This window comes from Bombina bombina, chromosome 2 (genome assembly GCF_027579735.1).
Source record: "Bombina bombina isolate aBomBom1 chromosome 2, aBomBom1.pri, whole genome shotgun sequence".
NCBI classification, from domain to species: Eukaryota; Metazoa; Chordata; class Amphibia; order Anura; family Bombinatoridae; genus Bombina; species Bombina bombina.
The window spans coordinates 1,027,906,438-1,027,923,138 of record NC_069500.1 but is presented as its reverse complement, the minus strand read 5'-3'; the positions used below and the strand labels follow the sequence as shown (position 1 = coordinate 1,027,923,138).

Sequence of the window (16,701 nt, the reverse complement as noted above, 5' to 3'; positions counted from 1 at the left end):
GACAGCACAAGGGGTTTGGTAATCTCAGGAGGTGAGATTACCAATCAACATTTTGGAACTCCGTGCAATTTTCAGAGCTCTTCAGTCATGGCCTCTTCTAAAGAGAGAGTCGTTCATTTGTTTTCAGACGGACAATGTCACAACCGTGGCATATGTCAATCATCAAGGAGGGACTCACAGTCCTCTGGCTATGAAAGAAGTATCTCGAATACTGGTATGGGCGGAATCCAGCTCCTGTCTAATTTCTACGGTTCATATCCCAGGTATAGACAATTGGGAAGCGGATTATCTCAGTTGCCAAACGTTACATCCGGGCGAATGGTCTCTTCACCCAGAGGTATTTCTTCAGATTGTTCAAATGTGGGGACTTCCAGAAATAGATCTGATGGCTTCTCATCTAAACAAGAAGCTTCCCAGGTATCTGTCCAGATCCAGGGATCCTCAGATGGAGGCAGTGGATGCATTGTCACTTCCTTGGAAGTATCATCCTGCCTATATCTTTCCGCCTCTAGTTCTTCTTCCAAGAGTAATTTCCAAGATTCTAAAGGAGTGCTCGTTTGTTCTGCTGGTGGCTCCAGCATGGCCTCACAGGTTTTGGTATGCGGATCTTGTCCGGATCGCCACTTGCCAACCGTGGACTCTTCCGTTAAGACCAGACCTTCTATCGCAAGGTCCTTTTTTCCATCAGGATCTCAAATCCTTAAATTTGAAGGTATGGAGGTTGAACGCTTGATTCTCAGTCATAGAGGTTTCTCTGACTTTGTGATTAATACTATGTTACAGACTCGTAAGTCTGTATCTAGGAAGATATATTATCGAGTCTGGAAGATTTACATTTCTTGGTGTTTTTCTCATCATTTTTCTTGGCATTCTTTTAGAATTCCTAGAATTTTACAGTTTCTTCAGGATGGTTTGGATAAAGGTTTGTCTGCAAGTTCCTTGAAAGGACAAATCTCTGCTCTTTCTGTTGTTTTTCACAGAAAGATTGCTAGTCTTCCTGATATTCATTGTTTTGTACAAGCTTTGGTTCGTATAAAACCTGTTATTAAGTCAATTTCTCCTCCTTGGAGTTTGAATTTGGTTCTGGGGGCTCTTCAAGCTCCTCCGTTTGAACCTATGCATTCGCTGGATATTAAATTACTTTCTTGGAAAGTTTTGTTTCTTTTGGCCATCTCTTCTGCTAGAAGAGTTTCTGAATTATCTGCTCTTTCTTGTGAGTCTCCTTTTCTGATTTTTCATCAGGATAAGGCGGTGTTGCGAACTTCTTTTAAATTTTTACCTAAGGTTGTGAATTCTAACAACATTAGTAGAGAAATTGTGGTTCCTTCATTGTGTCCTAATCCTAAGAATTCTAAGGAAAGATCGTTGCATTCTTTGGATGTAGTTAGAGCTTTGAAATATTATGTTGAAGCTACTAAAAATTTCCGAAAGACTTCTAGTCTATTTGTTATCTTTTCCGGTTCTAGGAAAGGTCAGAAGGCCTCTGCCATTTCTCTGGCGTCTTGGTTAAAGTCTTTGATTCATCATGCTTATGTCGAGTCGGGTAAAACTCCGCCTCAAAGGATTACAGCTCATTCTACTAGGTCAGTTTCTACTTCCTGGGCGTTTAGGAATGAAGCTTCGGTTGATCAGATTTGCAAAGCAGCAACTTGGTCTTCTTTGCATACTTTTACTAAATTCTACCATTTTGATGTGTTTTCTTCTTCTGAAGCAGTTTTTGGTAGAAAAGTACTTCAGGCAGCTGTTTCAGTTTGATTCTTCTGCTTATAATTTCATTATAAGATTTAAACTTTGTTTTGGATGTGGATTATTTTCAGCGGAATTGGCTGTCTTTATTTTATCCCTCCCTCTCTAGTGACTCTTGCGTGGAAGATCCACATCTTGGGTATTCATTATCCCATACGTCACTAGCTCATGGACTCTTGCTAATTACATGAAAGAAAACATAATTTATGTAAGAACTTACCTGATAAATTAATTTCTTTCATATTAGCAAGAGTCCATGAGGCCCACCTCTTTTTTGTGGTGGTTATGATTTTTTTTATATAAAGCACAATTATTCCAATTCCTTATTTTTTATGCTTTCACACTTTTTTTTTATCACCCCACTTCTTGGCTATGCGTTAAACTGATTTGTGGGTGTGGTGAGGGGTGTATTTGTAGGCATTTTGAGGTTTGGGAAACTTTGCCCCTCCTGGTAGGAATGTATATCCCATACGTCACTAGCTCATGGACTCTTGCTAATATGAAAGAAATGAATTTATCAGGTAAGTTCTTACATAAATTATGTTTTGTGCATTTTTAGAGATTTTTCTGATGAAAAGCTGGTTTTAAAATTTTTTTAATTTTCTACATACATATGATAAAATTGCTGACATTTAGATATAAGAGCACTGTGATCTTATACAGTTATTCTACTAGGTCAGTTTCTACTTCCTGGGCGTTTAGGAATGAAGCTTCGGTTGATCAGATTTGCAAAGCAGCAACTTGGTCTTCTTTGCATACTTTTACTAAATTCTACCATTTTGATGTGTTTTCTTCTTCTGAAGCAGTTTTTGGTAGAAAAGTACTTCAGGCAGCTGTTTCAGTTTGATTCTTCTGCTTATAATTTCATTATAAGATTTAAACTTTGTTTTGGATGTGGATTATTTTCAGCGGAATTGGCTGTCTTTATTTTATCCCTCCCTCTCTAGTGACTCTTGCGTGGAAGATCCACATCTTGGGTATTCATTATCCCATACGTCACTAGCTCATGGACTCTTGCTAATTACATGAAAGAAAACATAATTTATGTAAGAACTTACCTGATAAATTAATTTCTTTCATATTAGCAAGAGTCCATGAGGCCCACCTCTTTTTTGTGGTGGTTATGATTTTTTTTATATAAAGCACAATTATTCCAATTCCTTATTTTTTATGCTTTCACACTTTTTTTTTATCACCCCACTTCTTGGCTATGCGTTAAACTGATTTGTGGGTGTGGTGAGGGGTGTATTTGTAGGCATTTTGAGGTTTGGGAAACTTTGCCCCTCCTGGTAGGAATGTATATCCCATACGTCACTAGCTCATGGACTCTTGCTAATATGAAAGAAATGAATTTATCAGGTAAGTTCTTACATAAATTATGTTTTGTGCATTTTTAGAGATTTTTCTGATGAAAAGCTGGTTTTAAAAATTTTTTAATTTTCTACATACATATGATAAAATTGCTGACATTTAGATATAAGAGCACTGTGATCTTATACAGTTATTCTACTAGGTCAGTTTCTACTTCCTGGGCGTTTAGGAATGAAGCTTCGGTTGATCAGATTTGCAAAGCAGCAACTTGGTCTTCTTTGCATACTTTTACTAAATTCTACCATTTTGATGTGTTTTCTTCTTCTGAAGCAGTTTTTGGTAGAAAAGTACTTCAGGCAGCTGTTTCAGTTTGATTCTTCTGCTTATAATTTCATTATAAGATTTAAACTTTGTTTTGGATGTGGATTATTTTCAGCGGAATTGGCTGTCTTTATTTTATCCCTCCCTCTCTAGTGACTCTTGCGTGGAAGATCCACATCTTGGGTATTCATTATCCCATACGTCACTAGCTCATGGACTCTTGCTAATTACATGAAAGAAAACATAATTTATGTAAGAACTTACCTGATAAATTAATTTCTTTCATATTAGCAAGAGTCCATGAGGCCCACCTCTTTTTTGTGGTGGTTATGATTTTTTTTATATAAAGCACAATTATTCCAATTCCTTATTTTTTATGCTTTCACACTTTTTTTTTATCACCCCACTTCTTGGCTATGCGTTAAACTGATTTGTGGGTGTGGTGAGGGGTGTATTTGTAGGCATTTTGAGGTTTGGGAAACTTTGCCCCTCCTGGTAGGAATGTATATCCCATACGTCACTAGCTCATGGACTCTTGCTAATATGAAAGAAATGAATTTATCAGGTAAGTTCTTACATAAATTATGTTTTGTGCATTTTTAGAGATTTTTCTGATGAAAAGCTGGTTTTAAAAAAATTTTAATTTTCTACATACATATGATAAAATTGCTGACATTTAGATATAAGAGCACTGTGATCTTATACAGTTATTCTACTAGGTCAGTTTCTACTTCCTGGGCGTTTAGGAATGAAGCTTCGGTTGATCAGATTTGCAAAGCAGCAACTTGGTCTTCTTTGCATACTTTTACTAAATTCTACCATTTTGATGTGTTTTCTTCTTCTGAAGCAGTTTTTGGTAGAAAAGTACTTCAGGCAGCTGTTTCAGTTTGATTCTTCTGCTTATAATTTCATTATAAGATTTAAACTTTGTTTTGGATGTGGATTATTTTCAGCGGAATTGGCTGTCTTTATTTTATCCCTCCCTCTCTAGTGACTCTTGCGTGGAAGATCCACATCTTGGGTATTCATTATCCCATACGTCACTAGCTCATGGACTCTTGCTAATTACATGAAAGAAAACATAATTTATGTAAGAACTTACCTGATAAATTAATTTCTTTCATATTAGCAAGAGTCCATGAGGCCCACCTCTTTTTTGTGGTGGTTATGATTTTTTTTATATAAAGCACAATTATTCCAATTCCTTATTTTTTATGCTTTCACACTTTTTTTTTATCACCCCACTTCTTGGCTATGCGTTAAACTGATTTGTGGGTGTGGTGAGGGGTGTATTTGTAGGCATTTTGAGGTTTGGGAAACTTTGCCCCTCCTGGTAGGAATGTATATCCCATACGTCACTAGCTCATGGACTCTTGCTAATATGAAAGAAATGAATTTATCAGGTAAGTTCTTACATAAATTATGTTTTGTGCATTTTTAGAGATTTTTCTGATGAAAAGCTGGTTTTAAAAATTTTTTAATTTTCTACATACATATGATAAAATTGCTGACATTTAGATATAAGAGCACTGTGATCTTATACAGTTATGGTCTATGAAACAGTGCAAATATTTTTCAACTCACATATATTTTGCATATCATGTAGAACATTGCGATATTTATTCTGTAAATATGAAGACGTATACATAGCAACTGTAATTTTGTAATATTCTTGCTAGAATGCACTTTACTGCATGGATATTTTGTACCATTATCTGTAACGATACCTATGCACTGTCTTTCCTTCTTGTTTACATGCCGATCAACAAGGCACAGAGAAAGGGGTGTGACCTTGTACATGATTGGTTATCATGAAATAGAATATGTACATTGGCCCTTTTAAATAGCCGGTAGGGCAATCTGCGGACACTTACCTCTTGAGAAAGTCTGATTGTATACAGACGAAAGGCGTAGAGAGTTCATTCATCTCTACCGTACCTGCTGACAAGGAATCTTACTGCACCTTCTTTCACACTTGGTTTTTACGGCTTTGGTGGGGAAGGATCGTGAGGGATCACTGGAGTACAGCGAGGACCGGAGAGAGCATGTTGTTTTAACTACATGCACACTTTGTTTTAATATCTTGTAAGTTGCCATTTGTTGTTTGCGCACTTACGTATTATTAAATGATTTGCACCTGAGTCGGGTTGCGCTTGTTTTCTGTTCTTTTCAAGCAGTACTATACTTCATTAGTATGATTCACGTGGAATACGATTCACCACTCTTCACTGTGAAAACATAATTTCTACTCACTTTTGGCGAGTATGCACAAAACCACAAAATAGTCAGCAAATCTGGTCACCAACTAGTCTTTCATACATACAAATGTTTCCCTTGGATTTTTGGATTTTGCTGCACCCAGTTCTGTTTTGCCATATGCACCCACCTTATAAAGAGACATTATAGCCCCGGAAATACTCCCAGCCAGCCACTATAATAAATCACAATCTTAAGAGATCGTAATGGGAAGAATTTAATCTGGCAAAATATCTTCTTTTGCAAGAAAAACTTGACAGTGTCACAGTCTGGGATTAGTGACTGCAACTGTCTTGTGATCCATTTACCGCCTCGTTCCTATGACCGTGGCGATCTTCTGTTTGAGGGCTGCAGTGAGGTAAGAATTACCTTAACCTCTAGTTTTACTGCTCAGTGATCTGATAGTTATTTGTACAGTTTTCACCAATATGATGACTAGATGATTTGATGTCAGTGAAATACTTCAAATATGTTTCTCCTTCCTATTGAATATTCAAACTTAATTTATATGTATTGTCTTTTGGCGTCTACTCGATTATATGGAAAACAAATGAAAAACGTTAAGATCCCAAACAACATTCACTTGCCTTTTAGAATTTGTATTCTTATAGGAATCAATTTTGTTATTGCTCTTTATATTATGTTTTTCAGTGTTCCAACCTTACCACAAGAATGGTTTATATTATAAAAACAACCTATTTACTGTCACAGGCCACCACTGTGCTCCCACTTTAGATAAATTATAATACATCTTGAGAAGTTCTATAATTGATTACATAGGACATTCAGGCCTGAGCTTCAGATTTTAAGTTTATATACTGGGATTCTCAGAGCTAGGGCATGTCATTTTAAACAACTTTCCAGTTTACTTTTATCATCACATTTGCTTTGTTCTCTCTTGGTATTCTTAGTTGAAAGCTAAATGTAGGTAGACTCATATGCTAGTTTCTAAGCTCTTGACGGCTGCCTCTTATCTGAATGCATTTGACAGTTTTTCACAGCTAGAGGGTGCTGGTTATGTGTGCCATATAGATAGCGTTGTGCTCACGCCTGTGGAGTTACTTATGAGAGGGCACTGATTGGCTAAAATCCAAGTCTGTCAAAAGAACTGAAATAAAGGGGAAGCGTAAAGAGGCTTAGAACAGAGGTAATAAGTATATTAATATAACTGTGTTGGTTATGCAAAACTGAGGAATGGGTAATAAAGAGATTATCTATCTTTCTCCAACATTGGTGTGTCCGGTCCACGGCGTCATCCATAACTTGTGGGAATATTCTCCTCCCCAACAGGAAATGGCAAAGAGCACAGCAAAAGCTGTCCATATAGTCCCTCCCAGGCTCCGCCCACCCCAGTCATTCTCTTTGCCGCTGAACAGGCAGCATCTCCACGGAGATGGTGAAGAGTTTGTGGTGTTTAGTTTGTAGTTTTTTATTCTACTATCAAGAGTTTGTTATTTTAAAATAGTGCTGGTATGTAATATTTACTCTGAAACAGAAAAAGATGAAGAGTTCTGTTTGTGAGAGGAGTATGATTTTAGCAGCAGTAACTAAAATCGATTGCTGTTCCCACACAGGACTGTTGAGATGAGATAACTTCAGTTGGGGGGAGCAGTTGGCAGACTTTTCTGCTTAAGGTATGACTAGCCATATTTCTAACAAGACTGTGTAATGCTGGAAGGCTGTCATTTTTCCCCTCATGGGGATCGGTAAGCCATTTTCTTAGTCTCAAACAGAATAAAGGGCTTAATATGGGCTATAAAACTGGTAGACACTTTTATGGGCTAGATCGATTGCTTAATTTAGGCATTTTATACAGTTTGATGTTGAAATTCACACTTTATAACCTTGGGGAACGTTTTTTTTACGTCAGGCACTGGTTTAGACACCTTCCCAGTCAGGAAGGGCCTTTCTCTGTAGTAGGCAGAGCCTCATTTTCGCGCCATTACTGCACAGTTACTTTTGAGAGCAGTACATGCAGCTGCATGTGTGTGGGTCTTGAAGTAGTTGAAAAGGTTCCTAGAAGGCTTCATTTGGTATTGTATACTCCCCTGGGTTTGGTGAAGTTGCAGCAAAGGCTGGGGCTGGGACTGTAAGGGGGTTAAATCTGTAAAAGGCTCCGGTTTCCACATTTTAAGGGTTAACAGCCTGAAATTTGGGGTGCAATGCGTTGAATGCTTTAAGACACTGTGGTGAAAATTTGGTTAAAATTGAACAATTCCTTCATAGTTTTTCACATATTCAGTAATAAAGTGTGCCCTGTTTAAAATTTAAAGAGACAGTAACGGTTTTGTTTTAAAACGGTTTTTGTACTTTATTGAGAAGTTTAAGCCTGTTTAACATGTCTGTGCCTTCAGATAGACTATGTTCTGTATGTATGGAAGCCAATGTGTCTCCCCCTTCAAATATGTGTGATAATTGTGCCATAGCGTCCAAACAAAGTAAGGACAGTACTGCCACAGATAGTAAAGTTGCCCAAGATGATTCATCAGATGAAGGGAGTAGACATAGTTCTACATCATCTCCCTCTGTGTCTACACCAGTTTTGCCCACGCAGGAGACCCCTAGTACTTCTAGCACGCCAATGCTTATTACTATGCAACAATTGACAACAGTAATGGATAACTCCATAGCAAATATTTTATCCAAAATGCCTGCATTTCTCAGAGAGCGCGATTGCTCTGTTTTAAACACTGTAGAGCAGGAGGGCGCTGATGATAATTGCTCTGTCATACCCTCACACCAATCTGAAGTGGCTATGAGGGAGGTTTTGTCAGATGGGGAAATTTCTGATTCAGGAAGAATTTCTCAGCAGGCAGAACCTGATGTTGTGACATTTAAATTTAAATTAGAGCATCTCCACGCACTGCTTAAGGAGGTGCTATCTACTCTGGATGATTGCGACAACCTGGTCATCCCAGAAAAATTGTGCAAGATGGACAAGTTCCTAGAGGTCCCGGTGCACCCCGACGCTTTTCCAATACCCAAGCGGGTGGCGCACATAGTGAATAAGGAGTGGGAGAAGCCTGGCATTCCTTTTGTCCCTCCTCCTATATTTAAGAAATTATTTCCTATGGTCGACCCCAGAAAGGACTTATGGCAAGCAGTCCCTAAGGTCGAGGGGGCAGTTTCTACACTGGCCAAACGCACGACCATTCCTATCGAGGACAATTGTGCTTTCAAAGATCCTATGGATAAAAAATTGGAGGGTTTGCTTAAAAAGATTTTTGTACAGCAATGTTACCTCCTGCAACCTATTTCGTGTATTATTCCTGTCACTACAGCAGCGTGGTTCTGGTTCGAAGAACTAGAAAAGTCGCTCAGTAGAGAGACTCCGTATGAGGAGGTTATGGACAGAATTCACACACTTAAGTTAGCTAATTCCTTTATTTTAGATGCCGCCTTGCAGTTAGCTAGATTAGCGGCGAAAAATTCAGGGTTTGCAATTGTGGCACGCAGAGCGCTCTGGCTAAAGTCTTGGTCAGCGGATGTATCATCCAAGACAAAATTGCTTAATATCCCTTTCAAAGGTAAAACCCTCTTTGGGCCAGAATTGAAAGAGATTATTTCAGACATCACTGGGGGTAAGGGTCATGCCCTACCACAAGATAGGCCCTTCAAGGCTAAGAATAAGTCCAATTTTCGTTCCTTTCGCAATTTCAGGAACGGACCGGCCTCCAACTCTGCAGCCTCTAGACATGAGGGTAATGCTTCCCAGACCAAACCAGCTTGGAAACCGATGCAAGGCTGGAACAAGGGTAAACAGGCCAAGAAGCCTGCTGCTGCTACCAAAACAGCATGAAGGGGTAGCCCCCGATCCGGGACCGGATCTAGTAGGGGGCAGACTCTCTCTCTTCGCTCAGGCTTGGGCAAGAGATGTTCAGGATCCCTGGACACTAGAAATAGTCTCTCAGGGGTATCTTCTAGAATTCAAGGAACTACCCCCAAGGGGAAGGTTCCACATCTCTCGCTTATCTTCAAACCAAATAAAGAGACAGGCACTATTACATTGTGTGGAAGACCTGTTAAAAATGGGAGTGATACACCCAGTTCTAACTGTGGAACAAGGACTGGGGTTTTATTCAAATCTGTTTGTAGTTCCCAAAAAAGAGGGAACCTTCAGACCAATTCTGGATTTAAAGATTCTAAACAAATTTCTCAGAGTGCCATCGTTCAAAATGGAAACTATTCGAACGATTTTACCTACAATCCAGGAGGGTCAATTTATGACTACCGTGGATCTAAAGGATGCGTATCTACATATTCCCATCCACAAGGATCATCATCAGTTCCTAAGGTTCGCCTTTCTGGACAAACATTACCAGTTTGTGGCTCTCCCATTCGGGCTAGCCACTGCTCCAAGGATTTTCACAAAGGTCCTTGGGTCCCTTCTAGCGGTGCTAAGACCAAGGGGCATTGCAGTGGCACCTTACTTGGACGACATTCTAATACAAGCGTCGTCCCTTTCAAAGGCAAAGGCTCACACAGACAGATCTCAGATCTCACGGGTGGAAGGTGAACATAGAAAAGGGTTCCCTGTCTCCGTCGACAAGAGTTCCTTTCTTGGGGACAATAATAGATTCTTTAGAAATGAAGATTTTCCTGACAGATGTCAGAAAGTCAAAGCTTCTAAACGCTTGTCAAGTTCTTCACTCTGTTCTACGACCTTCCATAGCTCAGTGCATGGAAGTAGTAGGGTTGATGGTTGCAGCAATGGACATAGTTCCTTTTGCGCGAATTCATCTAAGACCATTACAACTGTGCATGCTCAAACAGTGGAATGGGGACTATACAGACTTGTCTCCAGTGATTCAAGTAGATCAGAAGACCAGAGACTCACTCCGTTGGTGGCTGACCCAGGATCACCTGTCCCAGGGAATGAGCTTCCGCAGACCAGAGTGGGTCATCGTCACGACCGACGCCAGTCTATTAGGCTGGGGCACGGTCTGGGATTCCCTGAAAGCTCAGGGTCTATGGTCTCGGGAAGAGTCTCTTCTCCCGATAAACATTCTGGAACTGAGAGCGATATTCAATACTCTCAGGGCTTGGCCTCAACTAGCAAAGGCCAGATTCATAAGATTCCAATCAGACAACATGACGACTGTTGCTTACATCAATCATCAGGGGGGAACAAGGAGTTCTTTGGCGATGAGAGAGGTGACCAAAATCATCAAATGGGCGGAGGATCACTCCTGCCACCTATCTGCGATCCACATTCCAGGAGTGGAAAACTGGGAGGCGGATTATCTGAGTCGTCAGACCTTCCATCCGGTGGAGTGGGAACTCCACCCGGAGGTATTTGCCCAATTGACCCAATTATGGGGCATTCCAGACATGGATTTGATGGCGTCTCGTCAGAACTTCAAGGTTCCTTGCTACGGGTCCAGATCCAGAGATCCCAAGGCGACTCTGGTGGATGCATTAGTGCCGCCTTGGACCTTCAACCTAGCTTATGCGTTTCCACCGTTCCCTCTCATTCCCAGGCTGGTAGCCAGGATCAAACAGGAGAAGGCCTCTGTGATTTTGATAGCTCCTGCATGGCCACGCAGGACTTGGTATGCAGACCTGGTGAACATGTCATCGGCTCCACCATGGAAGCTACCTTTGAGACAGGATCTTCTAGTACAAGGTCCATTCGAACATCCAAATCTAGTTTCTCTCCAGCTGACGGCTTGGAAATTGAACGCTTGATGTTATCTAAGCGTGGGTTTTCGGATTCTGTGATAGATACTCTGGTACAAGCCAGAAAACCTGTGACTAGAAAGATTTACCATAAAATATGGAAAAGATATATCTGTTGGTGTGAATCCAAGGGATTCTCATGGAGTAAGATTAAAATTCCTAGGATCCTTTCCTTTCTCCAAGAAGGTTTGGATAAGGGATTGTCAGCGAGTTCCCTAAAAGGACAGATTTCTGCTTTATCTGTCTTGTTACACAAACGATTGGCAGCTGTGCCAGATGTTCAAGCTTTTGTTCAGGCTTTGGTCAGGAACAAGCCTGTTTACAGACCTTTGACTCCTCCCTGAAGTCTAAATTTAGTTCTTTCAGTTCTTCAAGGGGTTCCGTTTGAACCCTTACATTCCATAGATATCAAGCTGTTATCTTGGAAAGTTCTGTTTTTGGTTGCTATTTCTTCTGCGAGAAGAGTTTCTGAATTATCTGCTCTGCAGTGTACTTCGCCCTATCTGGTGTTTCATTCAGATAAGGTTGTTTTGCGTACTAAACCTGGTTTTCTTCCAAAAGTTGTCTCCAACAAGAATATTAACCAGGAAATAGTTTTACCTTCTTTGTGCCCGAATCCAGTTTCAAAGAAGGAACGTTTGTTACACAATTTAGATGTAGTCCGTGCTTTAAAGTTCTATTTAGAAGCAACAAAGGATTTCAGACAAACGTCTTCCCTGTTTGTTGTTTATTCTGGCAAGAGGAGAGGTCAAAAAGCTACTGCTACCTCTCTTTGCTTTTGGCTGAAAAGCATCATCCGATTGGCTTACGAGACTGCCGGACGGCAGCCTCCTGAACGTATCACAGCTCACTCTACTAGGGCTGTGGCTTCCTCATGGGCCTTCAAGAACGAGACTTCTGTTGATCAGATATGTAAGGCAGTGACTTGGTCTTCTCTGCACACTTTTGCCAAATTCTACAAATTTGATACTTTTGCTTCTTCGGAGGCTATTTTTGGGAGAAAGGTTTTGCAAGCCATAGTGCCTTCTGTTTAGGTAACCTGATTGGCTCCCTCCCTTCATCCGTGTCCTAAAGCTTTGGTATTGGTTCCCACAAGTTATGGATGACGCCGTGGACCGGACACACCAATGTTGGAGAAAACAGAATTTATGCTTACCTGATAAATTACTTTCTCCAACGGTGTGTCCGGTCCACGGCCCGCCCTGGTTTTTTAATCAGGTTTGATCATTTTCTTTCTTCAACTACAGTCACCACGGCACCCTATAATTTCTCCTTTTTTTCTCCTGTCCGTCGGTCGAATGACTGGGGTGGGCGGAGCCTGGGAGGGACTATATGGACAGCTTTTGCTGTGCTCTTTGCCATTTCCTGTTGGGGAGGAGAATATTCCCACAAGTTATGGATGACGCCGTGGACCGGACATACCGTTGGAGAAAGTAATTTATCAGGTAAGCATAAATTCTGTTTTTTAAACAATAAAAATCATGAAGTAGTCTGTCCCTTCGCTTTTGCAATTAAACCTTTTTTTTACATTCTTTCCAATTCACTCTGTCCTTTTTACAGTCATTCAATAACTTCTTTGTTATACTTCAAAATATGAAACAAATAAAACATGAAAAACGTTTATTTAGTTCACACACAATTATAATTTTATTTTTTCCTTGCTTTAAATACATATATTTTATGAATCAGTTACCAAGGTGTACAAACCACTGACATCAGTGCACTATAGAACAGAAATAAGACATCAGAATAAATTTAGATGTTTAAATACTAAATAAAACAGACATCTGATTAAAATATTTTGGTGATTAAATAAAGCATTTACTAGGCATATTTTCCCTTCTGATAGCAGCTTCTACAATGTTTCCTTATCTTGACTAGCAGCATTGATACAGAAATACAATGTATCCCTCAAAAACACATATTTGTTGTCTAATAAAACCATCAGTTTATGATACAGGATGATAGATGTTTGGCTGTGTTATCACATTTACAGTAATCTATTAGTATAAAGCACATTTTACTTACAGGCGTCAAAACCAACATAATAATTGGAATATCATAGAGGAATATATTCAGCTTTTGAGATTTTTTTTACTTTCACATGACTATTTGCCTTATGCTCATCATACCTACATGTTTATAGTTGGGATAGACTGTGTTATATACTTTATGGAATGTTCAATACTGTACAAACTATGCGTAACTTCTGATCAAAGGTAGTGTGAAAAATGTAGTGTAATCATTTGGCTGTAGTTGTGTGACCCAAATCGGGATTTATTAGTAAAAAATGTGTCATTGAAAATATTTTACAGAACACCTGACCACTCTATTTGAGATATCTATCTCTCTCTCTCTCTCTCTCTCTCTCTATATATATATATATATATATATATATAGAGAGAGAGAGAGAGAGAGAGAGAGAGAGAGAGAGAGAGAGAGAGAGAGAGAGAGAGAGAGAGAGAGAGAGAGAGAGAGAGAGAGAGAGAGAGAGAGAGAGAGAGAGAGAGAGAGAGAGAGAGAGAGAGAGAGAGAGAGAGAGAGAGAGAGAGAGAGAGATTTCTGAAAAATAAGTTACATATTAAAATAATTTTTGTTTGCTTTAATTTACAGACTGTAAATGCGTGGAAGTTTCCAGGAGGTCTGTCTGATCCAGGAGAAGACATTGGTAGGAATTTATCAATACTTGTATTATTTTTGTCCTTGTGTAATGTGCCAACCAATTTAGGGCCAGATTACGAGTGGAGCGCTATTTAACACTCCCGCTTGAGCGTTAACTGCGCTAGATTTACGTTTTTTTCACTCATCAGGTTGCGCTTATATTATGAGTTGAAAGTAAACAGTTGTCAGTCGCGCACTAACCAGAGACAAGCGCAAAAAGCCGAACTTAGAATATAGTATGCGCCTTTAGTTCCTGTGCTGAGCCAACATCAATATCATGAAAGGGATGTGGGTTTGAGAGAGGGTACAGGAATAGTGTGTTAGGGTTTGTTTTGTGGGAACAGTGGAACAAATGTGGATTTCTGACTTGCTACAAACCTGTCCACATCTAAGAAATTATCATAAAAATATTTTCTTCTGAATATTGGGGGGAAAAGTTTGCTTATTTTACTGAAGTGACCTCCTACTTGTTATAGCTTCCTCACAGGTTTTTAATGCTCCAGTATAACCCTGGCATTAGCTTTGAGGATATGGAGTATTGTTTATCATCTGCACAGGGACCATATGATACAGAAAAAGATAATGTTCAGTCTCTTCTGTAGATTAATGCAAGATTATTGCCTCTCTATACCCTGCATCTTGCCTGATGTTCAGATCTGCACATATATTTCTTGTTGTGTCTATGCAAACAGACAGGGAGCACACTTTTAGCTCTGTATTTTCATTTTAGTTATCTAATTTCCCTTTAACATGCATCAACGAGGGATAATGTACAAATTAGTGTTATCAGTATGGTAAGTAGCTGACTATTTTTGTTTATAAATGTAAATCAATACTGATGATTTTAAAGGGACATTCTAATGAAAAATCACATAATTAGAGCATGTAATGTTTCCATTACTGACCCACAGGTGAAGTACCGCTTGGAAGCTCAAGGACATAACCAGTCAGCCAATCAGAAGCAGCAAGACTTGCAACAGCTTAACAGGGCTTTAGCTGTTTGTTTAATCTAGGGATGGGGAACCTTAGCCCTCCAGATGTTTCAGAACTACATTTCCCATGATGCTCAACTGGACTTCAGAGTGCCTAAGCATCATAGGCAATGTAGTTCTGAAACATCAGGATGGTCAAGGTTTAATCCCTTGCGGGTATTACATAGTTATCTAGAGTCAGCAATGCTAAAATTACATTCTCTATCAAATGATATCATGTGATCTAAGGACATGGCCAGTCATCCAATCAGAAGAAGAACATACACTCCAGTTGCTTTCTGCTCATGCCTTCAAGACTTGCAGCAACTGAACAGGGCTTTACCTATGTATTTAATCTCTTGCGGGTATTACAGAGTTATCTAGAATCAGCAATGCTAAAATGACATGCTCTATTAAAGGAGATCATATGATGTTTGTCCCTTCAGCTTACACTTATCTATTTTGTGTAGGTTTATGGCAGCTATAATGACTTTCATGTGAAACATTGTTATGCTTCCCATATCTAAGAAAATTACGTAGAAAGCACATTTGTATACCAGCTGTATTCTTATTTATCAGGGAATGATAGATGTGTTTACTAAAATAGAAGATTCTAAACTTTTGAAGTAATTTCCAATGGTCATACTCTGCTTTTGTAAACATCTACTTCCCTAAAGACACACCATTCAAGGTTTACATTTCCCAACACACTTCAGACTATAAACTCATTAATGAGCATATGGCCACTTGCATCCTGTATTTCACAATTCTAAATAAAAAAATGGGAGCAGCATGGTTTGTTATGCAGGGTTCGTTTAAACTATTATTAGAAATGGTTTATTGTGAGACATCTCAAAGAAAAACCATGTTTATTAAACATTTCATAAATGTATAGGAAGTGGAAACTAACCAGCATGGTACTGTTTGTTAGGATTAATAATGTTTGTCCAGTTATTAATTACAACCATCATGTGTAGCCCAAGTAAGAATGGGGGAGAGGACGTTTTAGGCAAAAAATGACATGCTCTAATCTGTTAGCACATGTCATTTTAAGGCTCTCTACCCTGCACTTCTGTGTGTTTAACCCAGGGGTTAAACACACAGTAGAAGTAACACTTGGGGCCAACAGAGCAATGCTTGTGCCGAGCGGAAAATGCCACTGATCCACTAAGCAGTGCTAATTACACATCTGGCTCAGGACCAGCAGTGGTTTTGCAGGGGTTAAACACACAATAGTACAATGTTCATAGTCTTAAAAGGGGACATCAAATCTACATTTTTTTATGGTGGAATAAAATCTCCACGATGAAAAAAAAATTGCTATATACACACAGCAGCATTAGCACTCAGTGCAGGACGTACTTCTGTATTGGGGGCTGATTGACAGCACAGCTCTCATGGAAAAAGTATAGTCAAAATTGTAGTATTTTTTTTTAAACCTGTTTATGCTATTTTGTTCTTTCAAATGGTGGAATCTATTTCACTACAAAAAAATGTAAACTTTAATGTATGCACAATTTATATATATATATACACACACACTTACTTTTTAGTATAAAGAATTAAGCAAAAACTATTTTCCAAGAATACCATAAAAATACTTAGATTTTTAAAGGTTAAAAAGGTTTAACTTTGTGTACTTAAAATGATTAACACAAACAATAAAGCAAAATAAAATACTGCAGCTTGTAAATTATCATAGTCTGTTTTTCATTTGTAAAGTGAGAATGAAAACAAAATGCCCATTGTATTCAAT

General features: G+C 39.1%; 1 protein-coding gene across 2 annotated transcripts in view; it reads left to right on the top strand.

The window, feature by feature from the left end:
* NUDT6 (nudix hydrolase 6) overlaps window positions 1–16,701 on the top strand; it is a 103,704-nt gene that overhangs the window by 86,321 nt on the left and 682 nt on the right. For both annotated transcript variants that reach the window (XM_053703625.1, XM_053703626.1), the window contains exon 4: window positions 13,927–13,981. In XM_053703625.1, the coding sequence (XP_053559600.1) occupies window positions 13,927–13,981 (55 nt within the window). The remainder of the gene's footprint in view (window positions 1–13,926; window positions 13,982–16,701) is intronic.